At 34.1% G+C, this 21,937-nt stretch overlaps 2 protein-coding genes across 2 annotated transcripts; one reads left to right on the forward strand and one right to left on the reverse strand.

Moving 5' to 3' along the window:
• Window positions 1-2,062: 2,062 nt before the first annotated feature.
• Window positions 2,063-12,906, forward strand: LOC146946171 (3-oxoacyl-[acyl-carrier-protein] synthase II, chloroplastic-like). The gene is made up of 14 exons (XM_085744340.1): window positions 2,063-2,409; window positions 4,133-4,338; window positions 4,419-4,622; window positions 6,058-6,168; window positions 6,274-6,369; window positions 6,504-6,549; window positions 6,634-6,713; window positions 7,137-7,205; window positions 7,499-7,583; window positions 10,454-10,608; window positions 10,710-10,790; window positions 10,893-10,952; window positions 11,733-11,895; window positions 12,254-12,906. Exons 1-13 carry the CDS (start codon window positions 2,253-2,255, stop codon window positions 11,847-11,849), a joined length of 1,467 nt encoding a protein of 488 aa, XP_085600466.1. The 5' UTR covers window positions 2,063-2,252; the 3' UTR covers window positions 11,850-11,895; window positions 12,254-12,906.
• A 2,831-nt stretch (window positions 12,907-15,737) lies between these two features.
• Window positions 15,738-16,818, reverse strand: LOC146946172 (pectinesterase inhibitor 3-like). Its single transcript, XM_085744341.1, has one exon. The coding sequence runs from the start codon at window positions 16,662-16,664 to the stop codon at window positions 16,074-16,076; it is 591 nt and encodes a 196-aa protein (XP_085600467.1). The 5' UTR covers window positions 16,665-16,818; the 3' UTR covers window positions 15,738-16,073.
• Window positions 16,819-21,937: the final 5,119 nt, after the last annotated feature.

A 21,937-nucleotide genomic window follows, 5' to 3' on the forward strand; every position in this document is an offset into this window, starting at 1 on the left:
AATCACTCGCAAATGTAATACATTGTGTTTGGAAAAGGAGAATGGAAGTTTGGGGGTTAGGAGGTTGAATGAGTTCAATATAGTGTTACTTGGGAAATGGGTTTGGATGGTGTTGGAGGAGAGGGAGAGTTTGTGGTACAAAGTGTTGGCTGCATGTTATGACGAGGAAGGTAGGAGGTTGTGTTTTGGTGGGAGAAGAGGGTCGGTGTGGTGGGAGAATTTGAAGAAAATTAGGACGGAGGCTGGTTTGGTGAATCAGGTGTGGTTAATTAATTGACAATATTTCTCGGTAGGTTGGGAATGAGAGGGATACTTTGTTTTGGAGGGACTTGTGGCATGATGGGGTTTTATTAGAGGTTAGTTTTCGTAGACTATTTGAGTTGGTGGAAAATAAATTAGTTACTGTTGCGGATGTGAAGGTGATGGGTCGGGATGAATCCGGGGAGGCTTAAAGGTGACATAAGAGGTTGTTTGCGTGGGAGGTGGAGTTGTTGAGGGAGTGTGTGGATAGATTGTCTAATGTTATTTTGCAGGCGAAGATGAAGGACCGGTGGTTGTGGAATCTTCATTCGTCCAAACGGTACACCGTTAAAAGTGCTTACGAGAACTTGGCTTATGTAGATGTTGATTTTAGCGTCGGTTCTAAACACGTGTTGTGGCTTAAAATGATTCCGCTTAAATTCAATATTTTTGTTTGGAGATTGATGCTGAATAGGTTACCTCCTAAGGATCTCTTGGTTAGCCGTCATATTATAGCATTATATGATAATATTTGCTATGCTGATTGTGATTATGATGAAGATAGAGACCATCTCTTTATAAATTGCAAGGTTTTTTTTGTTCTCTTTGGTTAGTGATCTCAGGTTGGCTAGATATTTCTACAACTTTACATGGAAACATTCAGGATCATCTTTTATTGTTTGGCGATTTAGGGGGATTTTCTAAAAATTCTTGCATCGCTTTCAATACTATTTAGATTGTAGTTCTTTGGGTCATTTGGAAGGAAAGAAGCGAAAGAATTTTTCAACAAAAGAGTAATGTTATTCAGACTTTGAGTGAAAAGGTTAAACTTCATATTTATTAGTGGTTAAAATCGTATTATGTATCATTCCATTTTGATTATCTGTTTTGGAGGCAGAATCTGTTGTTTTTCTTAAGAGCTCTGTTGTAATTTTCATTTCGTCACTATGACTTTGGTTTCTTTGGTGTGTTAAGCTCTTATAACACACCTTGTGCTAGATGTACTTTTTGTGTGTTTTAATATAATTTCTTTAGCTTTTTCAAAAATGGGAGGGAGTATGGTGTTTATGGTGAAGTTTGAATCGATTTTAAGACAAATAATCATTCGATCAAAAATAAAAATCACATACGATTCCGATGACTATTATTTCTAATCATCATGATTTTTTTAAGCTGTTATGATTTTTTTTTTTAAGCTGTTACGACATAACATTAAAGAATCATTTGATTATAAACAAAAATCACATTTGATTGTCAAGCTGTTATGACACATCTTGTGAATTTTTTTTAATAGTCATCATTATTTTTTTTTTACCAAGGTTCTGAGTTCGAATATAACCTTATACATGCAACATCGTTAACATTCTTAGGAGAGTTTGCCGTCTATTTATGTCCCACAATGCTCGAAGGATTAATATTCGCAGTTGCACTCGTTAATACCAAGTTTCCACCCAAAAATTTAATTTTTTTAAACCGAATAAATGAGATATTCGCGATTTGAACCCGACATCTCCATAAACAAACGGGGATTGTGATTTTATTTTGGATTGATTTGGATCTGAATAGAGTATATTAATTGATTATGATTATTATAAGGGTCTTGTTAACGAGTGCCCCCGGGGCACTCTTTAAGCATGCTAAATAAAGTAATTATTTTTTCAAAATTTAAAAGTTTTCAATTTCCAATGCACTGATTACACAGACTTTTATAAAAAGTTACTATTTTTGGTCCTTAACCAGTGCCCCGGGGGCACTAGTTAACATTTCCCTTATTATAATTAAAAAAATGTTATTAAAATGAGAGATTGACTATTTGTTAAGCAGTTAGTGATTTACTACTACTGTTGTACAGAACTCTGCTTCTCATCGCACCCAGTTCTCTTCTCTCACTCAAACACCAACCACAAAAATCAAAATCAAAATCAAAACAAAATTAACTAAAAAAACCTCTTAACCTTTCTCCTTCATTCTTTCTTTCATCTCTCTCACACCATTCTCATTCATTTCTCTTCATGGCTTCTTCACTTACCTCTCCTCTCTGCACGTGGCTTGTTGCTGCTTGCATGTCAGTCACGTGTGACTCTCACTCTTCTCAATCTCATCGTTCTCGTCGTCGCAGCAGGAACAACCACCTTAATCTCTCTTCTCCCAATCGAATGTCCCGTTCTGGTAATTTCACACTTCTTTTTTCCTATTAATTACTCAATTTTCATTTTTTTTATTCGTTAATTCTGATGTTTATTTTTATTTTTCTTATTTATAGTTTATAATTAATTTTATATCATGATGAATTTTCTCATAGTTGGTTTGAAACAATAAGCATTTGATTTTAGTTTTTTCTTTGTTTCTGTATCAGCTTTGTTTATTCATTTCTGTAAATATGCTTGTTGTTTTAATTTATTAATTTGCTTATTAGTTATATCTATATATGAAGCACAGACACCAGACTCGACACTGACACGTCGACCACGTCGACATGGTAATATCCTGAGAAAGTCAATTATTTGAATGTAGTCACTTGTGTTTCGTCGGTCACCAGACACGCCTTTGATCAGAGGTGTCGGTGCTAGCACAGAGTACATAGTTGATTTAAATATGATTTTACTCGCTTACACGCGTTTTTTCATTTTGGTCATGTAAGTTTTTTTGGTTAGATTCAGTCTTTGTAAATTCAAAACTTGTTGTTTTGAGTCCCTGACGTTAGCTTATTGTGTCACGTCGCGTGATTTTGTTGTGCTAGATATAACGTCTGGGATTAAGAGCAACGATTTTTGAATTTGTAGGGATTGAATCTAAACAAAAATACTTACAAGGACTAAAATAAATAAAAAATATAATTGCAAGGGCCATAATCATATTTAAATTTATAGTTTGTTTGGTTGGTATCATGGAACATAAATATGGTTGGTTGGTAGTCAGAACTTCAGAGATAAGGACTTGTTAGCTTCTGGTTGTTTGAATTAATTAGTTAGTTAGATAATTAATTTTATTATTATTGACTATTTGTTTTGTTTTCATCTTGTAATGTAGTCATTTAAAGTTTTCATTTTGTATAGTACTATAACTATTTTGCAAATTTCATCTGAAGTAAAAAGTTGAAAATACAGTTTTACCCCCTCTAATCATATCATGGTTGTATGTTAAAAGTTGATTAGCATGCAAAGAGAGTTGCATTTTTCATTTTGGGGAAAACGTTTGAAATTTTTGAAGGATACAAGATATATAATTTCTGGCAGAGACTACATATAAAGCATTGACACGGACACAAACACCAGACATGACTATAACATGTGGATAATGTGACCAACCATCTGTCTAGGTGTCCAATACCGGACACGTCTTAAATATGAAGTGCTGGTGTTACGTAAGAGACTAGTACATGAGTGGTCTTGCTTTAGGAATGTAAATTTAGTCATTGGATATGCATGCATGTTTTGTGACTTGGTATGTTTTGTTCAATGTCATGTATCTATTGTGATCAACTTATCATTCTAAGTACATGTTTGCTTCCATATGATATATGTTTTGAAGCATCTTTTTTCTTAGGTTTATGGTGACATAATTTACTTAAACCTAGGCATATTCTTAGCCATTGATTACATTCTCTACTATAATTTATCGTGCAACTTTAAGATTATGATTCCCTGGCTGTTAAAATTGTATATCTATTACTTCTTTCTGAATGGTTGGAGCTATGTATTTCACTTTATTGTAAGGTTGTTTGCAATTTGCATTGCTTTCTTGAATGTTTAGTAGGAATGACCTCCAAATTTTAACTCCAAAGTTGTGCTCATGTTGGAGGAAGCCAGATTTGACTCATGATTTACTGTTTAATGTCAATTGTTGTTATAATAGATATTTACCCATGCCACACGTTTTGTAAAATTTCAAGGTAAAGTAATGGCTGTAGCTTTGGATTCTGCTCAAGAAGTTACAACAACGAAAAAACCTCCTATAGAGCAAAGACGAGTAGTTGTGACGGGTATGGGTGTGGTCACACCACTTGGTCATGATCCAGATGTCTTCTACAATAATCTACTTGATGGTGTTAGTGGGATAAGCGAGATTAATGGTTTTGATTGTGCACAATATCCAACGGTAAAGAATATTTCTTCCGAAGTTCATTCATATTCGTTGCCTTTTGTAGTTTTTTGATATTAAGTATTCTCTGTTTCCAGAGGATTGCTGGGGAGATCAAATCTTTCTCAACTGATGGCTTTGTAGCACCAAAGTTTTCAAAGAGGATGGATAAATTTATGTTGTATCTGCTGACAGCTGGGAAAAAAGCCTTGGTCAATGCTGGAATTACTGAAGAAGTAATGGATGAGTTAGATAAAACAAAATGTGGTGTTTTGATTGGCTCCGGAATGGGTGGAATGCAGGTAATCACTCTCTTGAATTTTTAGATTATGCTTTAGCACATTGAGATAAGAGACAGTTGTCCCATTCAGCAGTTTACTTTATATTTAGACGAAGCATAATAACATTCGTTTGTAGGAAGGTGTTATTGTTAGTAATAAGCCACCTAGGGGCAGAAGTTATATATACTAGTAAATTGTTTACTTAATATATCATAAACTAGTAACTGTTACATGTGAAGTAACCAATCTGCAGTAACTGTTATCTGCAGAACTTTTATAACTGCTATAGGGAGTTAGTTTTATAAATAAAGATGCAGAGGAAAAGAAGGGAATTCAGTTATTTGGATAAAGGATTGGTAGGGAGAGACCAATCTCTGTAATTCTTGGAACGGAGAGACCCGAGACTCTCAAATTTCTTGGGAACCCATTGTAATTATACCGACACGGCTGAGATATGTTTACGAAAAGTTATTCATAAATACACATTGTTTGTAAAGAGAAGTTCACATTGCTAATTGCGTATTGCTTATTTATACATAAACATATCAATAGTCACTATATAATGATCACAATTATGTAGTTGTGATCAGGACAAGTAGGCACCACATGTTTGTTTTCATGTTCACAACCTATTCACCAAGTATTAATTTGAAGGTTTTAGTCGTAGGTTTGCAACGGGAGTGCGTTTCGAAGTCCAATTGGCCACCGTTCCAAACATAATGCTTACATTACATATCTTTCCCCCATCTATATCAGAATATATGATTTTTGTTACTGTAGCCTAGATCCTGAGCTGGCTCATAGATCGTACGATTCTACTATCCACAACCATGCTTCTGTGCAGTGATACAGCCAGGACTGCTGGAGGTGTGCAACGTGGTCGAACTGGCGCCGTGAGTTTGAGGTGGGATTGTAGATCACTCGTTGGGCCAACCGTTTGGCAACGATCCTTGCTGAAATGGGCAGAGTATTCCTTCTTCCTCTTCCCTACGACAGCGTTTGTATTTGCGCTGCCACCAACAGCGACTCCGTTTTCAAGATCCTACGTAGGATCGGGTGGGGGTGAAAAATCGTATCCGGATTTGTGTCGGAAAAACATACAATTTTGTGTCTGTGATTAGTATGATGTAGCAAAGATTTATCTTATCCGGATGTCAATTATGTTTTTAGATGGTAAGTATCAGTGAAAATATTTTTTCATAGAACTAAAGATTATATTAGATACTTTCTAGGTACAAATCTGAAAGTATTGGACGTGTATTCGTATCAGATACGCGTCGGACACTGATAAATTTCCATTTTTGAAGTATTTGAGTTTCAGAGGTTATCTCTGATGTCGTGTAAAATGAAATTACTGTCAAATGCGATCCAAGATGGTGCAATAAGGCTTTAATATTATGTAAGTTGGTTGCTTTGATTTATTGACTATTTAGTTTCCGTTGTTTGTGCTGAACAGGTTTTTCATGATGCCATTGAAGCTTTACGAATATCATATAGGAAGATGAATCCTTTTTGTGTACCATTTGCAACAACAAATATGGGTTCTGCCATGCTTGCAATGGATCTGGTCTGTTTAAATAAATAAATAAATTTAAATGCCAAGAACATATTATCGACTCCATAGATGCGTGCCTTGTTTTTTGTCTCAAGTTTTTTCTTTTGAAAATTGTAGGGGTGGATGGGCCCAAACTATTCAATATCCACAGCATGTGCTACAAGTAATTTTTGTATATTGAATGCTGCAAACCATATAATTAAAGGTGAAGCTGTAAGTATTCCACTTCATCATTTGCTTGTTGGATATCTCATTTTTTCCAAACTATTTGTCTCTTAGAAGAAGTTTGGGATAGCTATATGGTTATCTTATTAAACGACATTAAAAATTTGATTTTACCTTTGCAGGACGTGATGCTTTGTGGTGGCTCAGATGCTGCTATAATACCAATTGGTATCCTATTTTCACCAAATCTTTTTGGCTTGCATGAAGTTATCTTGGCATCACTGTAATATTAATCCAACAATCTTGGTGTAGGCTTGGGTGGCTTTGTAGCATGCAGGGCCCTCTCACAAAGAAATAATGATCCTACTAAAGCTTCACGCCCTTGGGATATTGTAATATTATGGATCTTTCTTGTTTTCTTTTCCTATTATTATTGCTAAGTTTTCATTAACCATTTTTGGCGTTAATGAAAGTTGAACCCTGCAAAATGTTTTAAAAATTTCATGATATCCATAATTTGAAGTGGAAAAATCCTTGAGAAATGAAAAAGAGAAACTTTGGAGGCATCCAACTGAATAAACATTAGTGAAAAGCTTTACTCTATTCCTAAAATGAGCAAATTTGTCTGCACCTGCTTCAAAATCTAAATTTAAATATATAAACAACTTAATTCTTGATGAAGTGATGGATGCATTAAGTGCAAAGTACAAAGGATACTAAACAATTATAGTGCTTGCAGTTTTATTCCATAGTCTTTTGTCTTATTATTCTGCACTGCTGTTGTTAACGATTAGCATACCTGTGTGATTTTACAGAACCGTGATGGATTTGTAATGGGTGAAGGGGCTGGAGTTTTGCTTTTAGAAGAGTTAGAGCATGCTAAGGTACTCTTATTTTATTCTATCAATTTAAAAATAAACGCAACTTAACTTTACAGCATGATGTTGAATGTTAATGTGATGCTTATTTACCCAATTAATTTTCTATCCTGTCCTTCATTTTCTTTCAAAGGCATAACACCACAGTTATGTATCCATTGTCGTATTTCTTGTTAAAATCATGCTTCATACTTATTGCCATAAGTACTTTATCATTTTCATCACATTACATTGTTTTGGCAAATCATATTCAATTAAGTGAACTAACCGATATTGACATCTAACTTTTTATATTTCAGAATAGGGGAGCAACCATATATGCAGAGTTCCTCGGTGGAAGCTTCACATGTGATGCTTATCATGTGACTGAACCACGTCCTGATGGTAAAATATTACATCTTCTTCAAGACCAATTCCTTTCGGATGATCTTAAAAACATAAATATTTGGTGGGTTTTGTGACAACTTACGGAGATTGTAGACTAAAGGCTCTGTTTGATAAGAAGTAGTGGATGACAGAAACATTAGTTAGTAGCGAAGAAGCTTACAGTCGACAACCTAGTTGATAGTGGATGAACTAACAAATTGAATTTGATGAGTTTGATATAAGTAGTGGTTGAACCAAATGATAGATATAAAATGGCATTAAAAGATATTTTTAATTAAAATTTAATTTTTTTAATTAAGATAATGACGGTAAAAGTGAAAAAACACTATAAGCTCGTGGGAGAAGTACCGTTACTAAACAATTCTATTTTGATCATACGAGCTTATAAGCTATAAGCTAGTGATTTGTCCTTGCCAAACTGAGTCTAATATGTTGATTCAATAATCTTATCTTGGATCTTATAGTTCCTTCCCCCAAGTTTAAGGCCAGGAGAGGAAGGACCAATGAAGTCATGTCTTAGCCTGCGAAAGAATGACACCAACCTCCATCAATTGAAACAATGTCAACGAATTTGTAGATGTTATATTTACCTTAACAACAGAAATCCATTTAAAAAAGGTCAAGAAAACAAGAAAAAATGCATTTGGGGTAGAAAACAAATTAAAGAGAAAGGAGATATTTACTTCTGAACACTTTATTATGATTGTGGAGGAGTAATAATGAGCTAAATCTTCAATATTTTTGTTCAACCTTGGTTAAGGTAATTTGTGTTGCCTACGATAAAATAATACATTGTTGTTCTTATTGACTGCTTTCACTCCATTTTTACCCATAAAGCATAACGTTTTTTAATTTATGCGAAAGCTCTCACCCATGACATGAACTTTCTTACATGTTAATGTCTAAAATGTAGGGCAGCAGAACACTGCATACACATGCACGTTTTGCATATAATATAGGTAGCATATTAGTTGAAAACATAAAAGGTATCGATACCCTTGACTTTTCATATATTGTTATATGATCAAGATTAGCCTCTCCCACTTCTCGTGCTTCACTTGATACGTTCCCTTTATGTGTTGGGTACAAGGATGAAAAGAGGAAGGAGCTGTATTTTTAAATCAAGTGTATTAGACATCTATCTTAGCATTTCTCAAGTTTCAACCTTTTTTTAATATACTTTTGTTTATTTTTTCTAATTTTTTTTAAACATTGTGAATTTTATCGTAAGACTAGATGGGATAGGATTGGGAATGAAAATATTAGAGAGGGAGAGAGAGTTGGGGTAGCACCTATAGTAGAAAAGATGGTGGAAAATAGGCTTTAAGTGGTTTGGGGATGTAGAGAGTAGACCTGCAGATTCTATAGTAAGGAGAGTAGATCAGATGGAGGATAGTCAAATCACTATGGGCAGAGGAAGACCTAGAAAAACTATAAGAAACTAATAGGAAAAACTTAGAGATTAATGAGTTGGATCAAAATATGGTTTATGATAGAACATTATGGTGTAATTTGATCCATGTAGCTGACCCCACTTAGTGGGATAAGGCTTGGTTGTTGTTGTTGAGTCACGCCTTTCAAGTGTCAAGCCTTATTTAAATTGTTGGCTTTGTGTCCTAGTGCTTGGCGTGCGTCTAAGCTGATGAAAATATACTTCTTTAACAAGACATCTGATGAGGAGTTTTCAACACACAACATATGAGTGTCATATGGTTTCGGTGTTGGAAGTGTTAAACACAACATCGTAAGAAGGAGCTGTGGCTGTGCTTCATAAGAATGGGGAAAAAAAAAAGGCCTGTTTGGAAGATTGTTTTCACCATAAAGACTGATGTTAGAAATTCTGTCTTATTTTCTTTCCGCCCCTAGCGGCCTTAATGGCGATATTTGGGTTCCCTTCATTGCAGCCACCAGCGCCTTCATTGTGCTGGGTGTGAGGGGGTGAGTTTAGTCTCACGCCACCTAGAGATATGACTTTAGTGTTTATAAACTTGGGTAGTCCTTACTTTACCATCCAGTTTTCTATGGTTGAGTAATACTAAGAACTGACCATGATTTTCTGTTTTGTTGTTGTCGAAGAACAGATATCATACCACTTTTTTTTGGTTGACCAAAGAACTAAATATGTTTTCATAATTTTATTAATGGCAAAACTGTAATAATATAAGTATTTCTTTGCATATGTTTTTGTGTTCAATAGTGATTATTTATAATAAAAAGTTTACCAAGACATATTTCCCTGTTTTATGGCATCGTGTCATCTATCTAATTTGCGCCATTTAGTATGGAATGGCTACTGCTGTTGCTATAGTAATTGTAATTGGTCTCAAATCCCTTTTTGCAAATTGTAAAAACTGTTTTCATGGTTATTTTGCTTGTTTTTTCTTCGTCTATGATAATTACAGGGCGCAATGATCATCATGTATTAGGCTGAGGCATGTTTTGTTAGAAAATAATGTTGTCCTATTACTTTTTTGAAATGGATGCTAAAGCTTTTTGGTCAAAAGCATATTTTGTCACTTATAGTGATAGTTGTTATTTGTATCTTTACAAATTCTCAACATGATTGTAAATTTTTGCACACTAATCATCTTATCTTCTAACTATCGAAATGCAATTTCACATTGTCACTTTGACCATGATAATTTAGAGATTATGCCAACTACATCTTCCAAATGATTCCAAAGTAAAACATTTTCCCATCACTTTCTTATAGGTTTTTAAATACACTTTGTTGACTGTACTGTACTGGGTGAGTATGTGAATCATGAATATCTGTAGATCTCTTAAAGAAAATTTGGTTCTGCATATCCCTGCAAATCATGTCTTGATTATGCTTGCACTTATGTTTCTCTACTCAACAACTACAGGGGCTGGTGTTATTCTTTGCATTGAAAAGGCATTAGCTAATTCTGGAATTTCAAAGGAGGATGTGAACTACATAAATGCACATGCCACATCCACACCTGCTGGAGATCTTAAGGAGTACCAGGCTTTGATTCATTGCTTTGGCCAAAATCCTGAGGTAAACTTTCTTTCATGTGTATTTATTACTATATTCTCCCTAATCACTGTAAAGGTAATTATAATTGTTTGCCCTTTTATTTCTTTCGATTTATGGTACAGCTAAAAGTGAATTCGACGAAGTCTATGATTGGTCATCTACTAGGAGCAGCTGGTGGTGTGGAAGCCGTTGCAACTATACAGGTGACAACTATTGTGCCACTTGTTTATGAATTTGTTCCAGTAACCTAAATGTTCTGACAAAAAAAATGAAGATTTTTGTTCTTTTTGTTTGACTTCATGTAGGCAATAAAGACAGGGTGGGTTCATCCTAATATCAATCTAGAAAACCCAGATGAAGCAGTGGTATGATACTTGTTGCACCATTCTCTCCTATGTTTGAAAATGTGTTGTGTCATACCACCTCCGTCCCTTATTATAAGCTTTTATGTTTTCACATATATCAAGAAAAGTAGGGAGTGTATTTAATGTGTAAATTTTGTTTATAGATGTTCCTAAACTACCCTTTTATGTATAGTCGTGTCTAGCTTTGACTTTTCATCAGCCAAGATAAACTTATACTCACTCTGTCCCTAATTGTAAGACCATTTATAAAAAATGCTTTGTCCCTAAATATAAGACCATCTACCAATTTCTAGATGCATTTATTACATTTTTTTTTCTTTCAAATATACTCCTTATTGATCCTATCAGGGCCGTATCTGAGGCAGGGCGAAGAGGGCGACCGCCCTAGGCCCCAAAAAATAAGTAAGAAATTCGGGGCCTAAATTTTTATTTTAGGGTTCCATTAGGTCCTAACAAAATTGCTTAGTTATTTTTCTGCTCCAACAACATTATTAAGGGTTCCATTAGGTCCTAACATCCATGACAAATTTATTACTCCAACAACATTTCTTAATACCCGTGATTGTGTAAGACGGTCTTATAAAAAGGGATGGCGGGAGTAGTATTAATAAGGGGTTTATTTAAAAAAGTAATAATAAATTTATCCAGTAATTTGAAACTGAACTTATATTTAGGTTTTCTTTTTCCTTTCAAAAATGGCTTATCGTGAGGGACAGAGGTAGTATCATTTATGGGGTCATTATAGTTATCTAATTTTTTTTAATTGAAAACAAAAACCAGGACACCAATGTGCTTGTGGGATCAAAGAAAGAGAGACTGGACATTAAGGCAGGCTTGTCTAATTCATTTGGTTTTGGTGGCCACAATTCTTCAATCATTTTTGCCCCTTTTAAGTGAAACAGATTTTTGACCAAGTGTTTGCCTTCCTATCATCATTAACAAGGTATTTGGAGTTTCGAGAACATTTTCCTTTTGTTCCTTTTCTGCTCCATCTTAAGGTTCTGTTTGGATTGACTTATTTGAACTTCTCTATTGTCATAAGCTAAACTCGTAAGGCTGCTCGGGAGAGCTTATGAAAACAGCTTATGACATGTTCATATGCTGTTTTCAGCTTATTTCCATAATCTCTCCATGATAGCTTATATGAAAACAGTTTATAGCTTATATGAAAACAGTTTAACTTTATTTCATTTGTTATAAAAATAGCTAATACATAAGCACTTATTTGATAAACACTTATCCTATAAAACACTTGGTTAAGATGTTTATCCAACATGGCTGAAGTCTTTTTTATCTTGCAGTTGCTGACTAACCAGGCAATGTGTAGCATTTGCATACTCATACTACTCTTGTACTTGAGTGAAAACGCCTGTGTTATGGATTGCTTACTTGGATGAACAATATGTTCCAAAAACACTGATGAGTTGTCCCTCTAGATTCAGAACTTCCAGAGATTGTTTGATGCTCCTGGTGAGATAGAATTGAGTTTATCAGCTGCTCAAAAAATATCCTGTCGGACGATGAATCATTATAGTAGGTTTTGACACTGATGTAGCTGTTACACAATCAATCACTTGATGGGGACATGGACATTGTTTAATTGCCATATTAAAGGAGAAAATGTGGATTAAATTAACTGTATTGTTTTTTGAGCTGACAAAAGATTAGGTAACATTTTCATTGAAATTTATGCCTGAGGTTGATTTCAATTTAAGTAGTATCTTGTCTTTTGCTACGTGCAACTGGCCACCAGATTATTTTAATATAATCTGAAGATATGTGATAGCAGTGGCTATTAGATTAGATCTTTGTTGTACTTCTACTTAGTGGCCAACATTTGAAACCTACCGAGGTGATTTTTTGTGTCCTCTATATTGTTCTAGCCTTTTTAGTGGTCAACATTTGAACATACAGAAATAGACATTGATGAATTTTTTTTTTTTGTTTGACAAAAGATCGATGTTTTAATCTTTAAATGGTGGTGGATCGTAGAGCTGTCAAAATGGGTTAACTTGGCTTATCCGGGTTCACTCACGGAGCTGGAAAAAGAATAAGCTTAAACCTACTATACCCATTTTACTTGGTCATCTGATTTTCAAAACAAAATATAGAAATACAGAAAAATGAGAAGATTATTGTGATCTTTATTTTTTGTCATTCACATGGTCAACATGGTTGGTTTATCACCCGCTTGATGACATATTTTGTCAGAAAATGACACTTCTGAACGAGGCATGTTTTTTAATGATATGTACAACCAAAGTCATTGGAAGGTGGATAAAGTTTCTCCCAACATCAACGTCAACTTTTGAATCCAAATTAAATGACAACAATAACAATAAATAATGAAGGGTTAATTAAGTTTTTAGTCCCAATAAATATTCACAGTTTTGTTTTTAGTCTCTACAAAATAAAATTACACTTTTTAGTCCTTATAAAATTTTCCATCAGCATTTTTAGTCCCTATAAAAATTTTCCACCAGCATTTTTAGTCCCTATAAAAAATTTTCATCAGTAGTTTTAGTCCCTAAAATGCTTAAGGAAAATGTCACAGAGACTTTTTTTTTTTTTGAAAGATGTCACGGGAATTAAAAAATGTGATTTTATTTTGTAGGGACAAAAAACAAAACTGTGAATTATAGGGACTAAAAACTTAATTAACCCAATAATGAAAATATTAACAAAATGAAAATTTAGAAGTACAAAATTAGATTAGTTGTTTGTGGACGAAATATAAAATGAAGTTGATAGAGAAGAAAAATTTGCCTCCTCCAAAGTTGGTCATGTGAGAAAATCAATGATTGATATTGTAATTACTCATAATTTATTATGCATGCAAATGTCCTACCAACCATCACTTTTTTTTATATATATATTTTTTTATCAACAACTAGCATTACTCATTTTACTCTTTAAGTGAATTGTTCAATTTAGATGAGTCAAATCCAGGGAAGACGCTATATTAAGAGGTGGTGGTGTAACATTTGGAAGTTCATATTGTACTCGTTTTCTAAGGATAAGTCATATGTGCAAGGTGCATGTGCAGATTGCAAAGGCGAGAGATTGGTTTTGGTTGTCCTGGTGAGAGGTTGAGGTCTTGATTCTTGTGAGCTGTGATGATTCAACAAACAATTTATAGCGAAACATTACTTGCACAGAACAACAAAACTCTCTTGGTATATCAAATGTGAATAAGAGTCTTATATTGGATGAAACAATGAAAGTTGAACATCATATAAGTGAAATATCATATACCAATGCCTTAGTTGAGTGAAAAATGTGATGATTCCATTATGTTTTTCTTCGCGACTTTCTGTATCAAAAGTCTTTCTGATAGCGGTATTTAATGTGTTTAAAAGTGTCACATTCGATGAAAAAGTAGAAGTTAAGCATTATATATAAGTGAGAGAGCTTGTATACTCAATGTCTCGAGGTTGTATATAAAAATATGGTGTTTAATTCAACTTGACTGACTACTATTGGCAATGATATATGAATATTAGATATGACTATTTTTCTGGAATTTTAAGTCATGGGATGATGTGGCTATTTTTCTACAAACTCTCAACATTAACCAGTGAGACTTCTTAATGTCTAAACTTAGTTCAAGCTCGTCTTAAAACCTAGTGGGGTTTATCAACCCTATTTAGGATGTCCTTATTTGTTAAGGATCTAATGTTAATGGTTAAGACTCATATATTCAATTTCTTAAGATTTTTGATAAAAATGTGGTGTCCAATTGAAATTTGTCCGACTACTATTTTATGGAATTTAAGTCACGGAATGATGCGGCTATTGATGATAAAAAGAACAAACCCATATGGTTATTATTATGAAGTTGGAGAAGATCTTTCTTTCTTTTATAACATAAACATCTCTATTATTGACCACGCCCATGCTTGGACCATACCCTAACTTGACAATAGAATAAAATTCTATAGATGCAATTCAATGCAAAGTTTTTTTTTTCATTTCTTTTTGGTAGTGAATGTGAATGTGATTTTTTTTTCTTCATGAAAGAGCCATATTTTTTAAATGAGTGTGAAACTTTACAGAATTGATTATAATTGTTTGATAGTAGTTGGTTTTAATGATTGTGGGACTTTACGGTTTCAAGTCATTTCAACTCCTGTCCCTGTTTTTTACCGTAGTGGCTAGAATTCATCCTTTTTAAGGTGAATAAATGAGGTATCTGGGGTTCGAATCTCGGCCCTTGCATATAATAATGCATGTTCCTGCCAACTGAGTTATGCTTACGGGGACGAGAAATAATTTATTTTATATTACAGTGGCTACCTAATTGCAAATTTAGATACGATAATATCCCAAATACATCTCACATAAAAAACACAAATAAAATGATAATGAGTATATTTGGACAAAAATGTCAGTTTTTAGATCAGACGCTGTGATTGTAGTTCAAACTCAACCACTCCACTTGTGTTTCATAACCTAGGGAAGCAATTGTTACTTCTATGTTAGCTGGATATCACACTGATAGGTGGACATAAAGACTCTTCAGTTGCACTTTGCTTTTTTGGTTAATTTGACATATCGTAATGAATTAAACCCTCTATGACTAAGAGCACATTCTAACAAAACCAAAATATAAAATCCCAAACACATTTCTGTTTTCATTAACAAATGATTCATATAATCATATTCACATTCTTTACATAGTGACATTCCACATCCCCATCACGCAATCCACTATTTTTACATATTTGCTTTTAATCGATACTAAATTTCTGTCCCATAAACATTAACAATAACAACAAAACAGCGTAAACAACAAACATCGATTTATATATCAATTACAACAAACGTTCACATTTCACGTACTACAAACATTAAATAACCAAACACCGCACTTCCCACCTTCTTTTCTTTCTATTCCGTACACACGATAACACCAATAACAAATATTAAAAAACAACCTCTTTTCTTGGATCTTGAACTACCCCTAGTCTTATGATTCACATACTCACACACCGAGACACGTCGATATCGATAATAATTTAAAAAAATATTATAATCTAATATGATTTTATGTATCAGTATCGTGTTGGTGCCAGACACGACATGTCTGGCATCGGCACACACATGATGAGTGTATGTGTTTTATAGCTTGTGCTTCCCATTCCCACTTTGTCCAACACGATTAATAAAATAAAGAGCATTACTCGTAACCCTAGCAACATCACTAACCCTCTTCTTCACATCAGCCCTAACATTCCCATCAAGACAAGTATCACCATCAGTAAGTGCAGCACTTACCCATGTCAAGGCATTGCTCATCTGCAACCGGAATGTTTCCGGTCGCAGATGTTGCAACTCCTCCAAACTTCTTCCAAGTTCATCCACTGAGTCAGCAATCTGCTCCTTGCAGTCACTTAGATCAGCCTGCTGGCGTTTGCTTAAGCTGCTGCTGCTGCTGCGGGCTTCACTTTTGGAACTGCGGAGATACTTGGAGACTCTCTTGGCGTGGGCTAAGCTTACATGTAGTGCAGCCTGGGCTATTTCTAGTGGGCTTTTGGTGGGTCCTGTGTAGTTGGAGAGTGTTCGGAGACATAGCTTTGGGTACCTTGCGTGAATGCAGGAGGAATGAACTAGATCTTGGGCTTGGGCTTCATTATGGGCTAAGATGGAGGTAGAGAATGTTGAGAGGAAAAAGTAGAGGAAGAGAGTAGTGAGTGTGAGATTGGTTTGCATTTTCTTTGGTTTTAGATCTGAAATGAGAGAAGAAAGAGTGGTGGGAGCTGTGTTGGCAGTGAGTTAGTGGTGGTGGCAGGGTTTTGTGTAGTGGGAATTGGTTTAGTTTCTTTTTGTACAATAAATGAAAAGGAGGTTGGAAAATGTGTATATAGACGGTAGAAGGAGAGCAGTAGCACCTTTATTATTTTGAGAGGGTCTACAACATTTAAGATTCGGTACTTATTAGATATCTCTATCGAGAAAAAACATTTTCGGGGTCTTTGGGGTCTTATTTAAGACCCTTAATCTTAAGTGAGACCCGCACTCTTTTAATATTAAAAAATTGAAATGTAATGATATAAAGTTATTGATAGTTGATTAGTTAGTACCATTTAAGAAATTTGTGAGATCTGAGTTGAAGGGATTGAGTACTTATTAGGTACTACTATTAAAAAATTTCAAATAAATGATATATACACGTATGACTCATTTAAGTACTCAAAAATGAATGTCTCAGTTGTGGATGTTCTATGGATACTTATTAAGGATTTTAAAAAGGAAATAATTGTTAAATTTTATATAAAAAAGTTGTTTTTTAATCTTTCAACAAGTCGAAAATAAAATTTTAAAGATAAATTTGGTACTTTAAATTTTTTGTCAAGTACCTTTAAACACTTGATAACATTTTTCTTTATTGTTTACCAAATTTAATTTGCGACGACAGATATGAACTCAAAAACCATTGAATTACCTAGATGCCCACCTTGGTGTTAAGACTTATGATTGTTCTTAAAAAACCATTGAATTACCTAGATGCCCACCTTGGAGTAATCTTATCTTATAAATAAAAGTTTTTAAGTTGTCTTTTGCAAATTTTGGAACCAAAAAATTTTGTTGTAGTTTTCCTAAATTCTTTGGCTTTTTTTTCTTTTTTGAAAAAATTATCTGACACATCTTGTAGATAAAATTTGTTAAGTCTTCTAATAAAATATTTAGAGCAAAACAAGTTGTAACAAATTATCTATTTTTTTCGCCTTTTTTTTTTTATCATTTTATCATGCATACTGTTGTAAATTATTCTTTAAAGGATGATAATATTAATAGATGTATTTGTTTTTTTGGGGGTATTTGGTTGTTTTTATTAATATGTGTTTTTGTATCTATTACAAGTTATGGAATCAATAAACAGATAATTTAAATATTTCCTTTCAACAATCTATCTAATTTGAAAATGAGAAGTCAAAATTATTTAAGGTTTTTTTTTTTGAGCAATAATTCATGGTCAACGGCCACTCTCATTTGGAATAACAACAAAACCCGTATCTGCCGGTACCCTCTTGAACAGGGGCGGATGCATGTTGGAGCTATGTGGGACTATAGCTCCACATGCTTTTCCCTTTTTTTTTTTTTTAGTAGATAAAACACATATAGCACACACGCACGGTAGCAACTGCAAGTGTTGAACATGTTTTTTCAACTATAAAAGTTGTGAAGAGTAACCTATATAATAAAATGAGTAATCAGTGGTTAAGAGATGCTCTAGTAACAATTAGCAATGATGTCATTTTATCTCATTTTCAACAAATGAATATGAGATGATTTTCATTGTAGTGTATTGTATCAAACAATGAGGTAATAATATTTGTCGATTAAAAAAAATTGTTTGTATTATTATTTATTTAAAATTTTAGCTCCACATGTACCTAAAGTCTGGATCCGCCCCTGCTCTTGAACCCACTCCGATTTGACGGGTTTTTCCCATTTTAATTAGGTTTGGGTATGCTTTTGACTTTTTTCCGATTTTAAAATATAGGTATGGGGCGAGTAACGAGGATATTGGTATCCACCATGAACCCTTTCCAGATGTAGAAAATTATTCGTATGCAAGATACAAGGCTCTAATTTTCATCCACACTTTTGAGATATTTTAAACTTTTAATGATCGTGAACATTTCCTTGATTTACAATTGAAAAATACACATGGTAATGGGTGTTTTCCTACCCCAAATGGATAATATTGACAAAAAAATGATAGATAATAATTTTTAGTAGTAGGTTCAGGTTTGAGAAAAATTTGGATTTCGAGCGTGTTCCGGGCTAAAAACAACTTCTTTTTTATGAAAAACTAATTTCATTGTGGGAATGGGAACAGGGTGGAGATACTTAAATTCGTCGGGGACGAGAATGAAGTTCAATTTCTCATCCCAATCGGAAATCAGGTAAGGTAACAGGTAAATATATGTAACTCGGGGATGCGGACAGGGTATGTGAAATATATCCCCACCCCGCTTCATTGTTTCTACCCCTACGACGGTGTTGCTGCGTCGCTCAATTTTCTGCAATGGACTGATGCTCGTGATGCTGTTGTTTGGTTCTGGGAATCGAGGATTTCTAGAGGTCATGATTTTACGCCGGAGTTGATTTCGAATGTTATGGTTCCTTCTGATACTGTTGAACTAGAAGGGAGTCTCAGAAGGGTTTTTGAAAGTCATGTGAAGGAGTTGAGGGAAGGGAAGGAAGTGAAGGAGTGGGTGGCTAAACCATAAGGAGTTGATCTTAAACCTCATGGGACCGTGTGTCGAAGGAGATTTCGCAGGTTGTGAGTTTGTTGGCTAAACCTTTTGCAATTAGAGTGCTGGAGCAGAATATTCAGATGAAGAAAGGGCTTGATGAGGAGAAGAGTTTGATTGAGAGGAGATTGAAGAAGGATTACTCATTGTTTTGTTATGATGATGAATTGATGATTATGATCTTGGTTAAGATAAAGGATGATGTTCTTCAAAAAAGATGAAGATGATGTTCATAGATGATGATGTTGACAAAATCTGAGAACAAAAATGAACCTCACGCCCCTTCCAATTTTCTATTTTTTTTTATATTTTTTTAATTACACAATTATTATTTTCCAGATTTTTTTATTTTTTTAATTTAATTGTTAATTTATTTAATTTAAAAATGATTATATGGTTTTTTTAAATTTTTTTTAATTAAATAATTACACACGTGGCGTGCCACGTAGACATTGACCAGTCAAAATTGGCCAAAAGGACCAAATATGCAAAGGAGCTAAATCTTAAAGGGGCAAAGTTGTAGTTTTTGTACTTAGGGGGCCAAAATTGCAAGTTTTTGAAAGTTAGCCTAAAATTTATTGGCCAAATACCTCCCCGGGTCCTTTAAGTTTCATGTTTGTTTCAGATAGATCCTTTAAGTTTCTAAGGTTTCAGATAGGTCTTTAAGTTTGAAGTTTGTTTCGGATAGATCCTTTAAGTTTCTAAGGTTTCAGATAGGTCCTTTAAGTTTCGAGTTTGTTTCAGATAGGTCCTTTCTATCAACCTCCGTTAAGCCAAAGTTGATTTGATAGAAAGGACCTATCTGAAACAAACTCGAAACTTAAAGGGCCTATCTGAAACCTTAGAAACTTAAAGGACCTATCCGAAACAAACTCGAAACTTAAAGGACCTATCTGAAACCTTAGAAACTTAAAGGACCTATCTGAAACAAACGTGAAACTTAAAGGACCCACGGAGGTATTTGGCCAAATTTATTCATAAACATATCCACAATGCTCCTTCACTTGTTGCTGCATATATGAATTTTATTTCATTATTAGTTAATGGATATTTTATGTCAAAAATGATTCAAAGATAATGCAATTTTACAAATATTAGTCATTAATTAAGATAATTAACTTCCGTTGCATCGCACGGGGTCCATGTACTACTTATTAGTTGTGATATTAAAATTAGAGAAATGCTAACAAATGCTTTTAGGGCACTTGTTAAGAAACTCAATCGAGAAAGTTTATCTTGGGAATCGTGTATTCAACATCTTAAAACTTTAAAAATTAACCTTTTCTATTTCAAATTTATAATTTATTTTTATTTTTATTTTCGACTTCTTAACTAGTGTCTTAAGGGTACTTGTTTTTTTTGGTTACATCTTAAGGGTACTTGTTAGCATAACCCTTAAAATTATTAACGATTGATATTGTTATTACAAGTTTATTATTATTATTTTTTGACACATTACAAGTTTATTGGTATTTAAAAGAGGAAATAGTTAATGTTTTGATTAGAATATTTATTAAATAGTTAAGTTTATTGTAGGTGGTGGATATTTTTTATCTAACTTATGCTCTTGAAGATGATAAATATGGTATGAAGTTCATATGAAGATCAAGAAAAAATAGAAAGAAGGACATGAGAAAAAAGAAAGAAAAATTATGTGTTGGTGGTTCTGATAAGTGCTCAAAAGTAACATATTTCATGTGCTAATTTAGGCATTTTAGTGACTTGTTTTAAATGTTATCTAAGGAAAAGCTACCAATTGATGTACTTTTACCATTTATGCTTTACATGCATGATTCTACTCAATTTATGCAGGAAATGACAAGCAAGGACCAAGAAAGAAGTTTTTGAGCCAAGAGGAACTCGCTTGAAGCGACTGCAGCTCGCTTTAAGCGACCAAGTTCCAGAGAGTACAAGAATGACTCGCTTCTAACTCGCTTCCGACGCGCTGCAAGCGAGATTCATCAATCTCAACGGATAAGGTCCACGTGACAACCTTCCAATGGCCAACAGATGATTTCTTGGCCATTCGCTTGAAGCGGCTTCAGCTCGCTTAAGCGAATGAGCCTGAATTCTGCCATATAAATAGTTTTCTCTTCTCTTTCCAAAGCAACTTTTACTGTTTTATTCATATTTTCTGGTTTTAGAGAGAGAAAGTAGGGCATTTCTAGAGAGAGAAACACAAAGCAATGGTGTTAGGAGTAGATTCATCCCAAGATTTGTTGAGACATCATGAATCTTAGCATGAAATCTTCATCTTTCTTCCATCTCTTGCAAAGTTTCCATAGACATATGTAGCTACTGTTGGATTAATTATTTAATTAATCAATTATGGATTGACAATAATCAATTATTATAAGTCGGTGTCATAATATAAATTATGGTCTATTGTGTTAAGCACTAATTATATGATGAATTTGAGTGATTGGGCTTTTGTAACTAAATGGACCGTGATGGGTTGGACCATTTAGATAAGCCCAATGAGAGGTCCCTGCCCTCAGCCGTTTAGCTATTTAAACGTCATCCCATTAGACGGTTAATTATTCTGAATGTCATGGTGAAAACCTAGAGCTAGACGGAATGAGGGTAGTTACCCCTCTCATAGTTGTCAGCGTTGTCTACGGTTATCCTCATCAACCTAATTCAAAGGTGCACAATCTCTTGTTCTTTCTTTGTTATTGATGATATGCTATAATTTGTATCTAGTGATTCATGGCTTAACCC

This window comes from Medicago sativa, chromosome 2, assembly GCF_051527215.1.
Source record: "Medicago sativa cultivar Bolivia chromosome 2, Bolivia_mono, whole genome shotgun sequence".
Lineage (NCBI taxonomy): Eukaryota > Viridiplantae > Streptophyta > Magnoliopsida > Fabales > Fabaceae > Medicago > Medicago sativa.

What these genes read in the sequence shown, in the direction of transcription:
- LOC146946171 (XM_085744340.1), top strand. Translation starts at nt 2,253, where the DNA reads ATGGCTTCTTCACTTACCTCTCCTCTCTGCACGTGGCTTGTTGCTGCT. An exon ending in CCGGAATGGGTGGAATGCAG is followed by an intron (nt 4,623 to 6,057) that starts GTAATCACTCTC and finishes TGTGCTGAACAG; the next exon opens with GTTTTTCATGATGCCATTGA. An exon ending in AAGCCGTTGCAACTATACAG is followed by an intron (nt 10,791 to 10,892) that starts GTGACAACTATT and finishes GACTTCATGTAG; the next exon opens with GCAATAAAGACAGGGTGGGT.
- LOC146946172 (XM_085744341.1), bottom strand. Translation starts at nt 16,664, where the DNA reads ATGCAAACCAATCTCACACTCACTACTCTCTTCCTCTACTTTTTCCTC.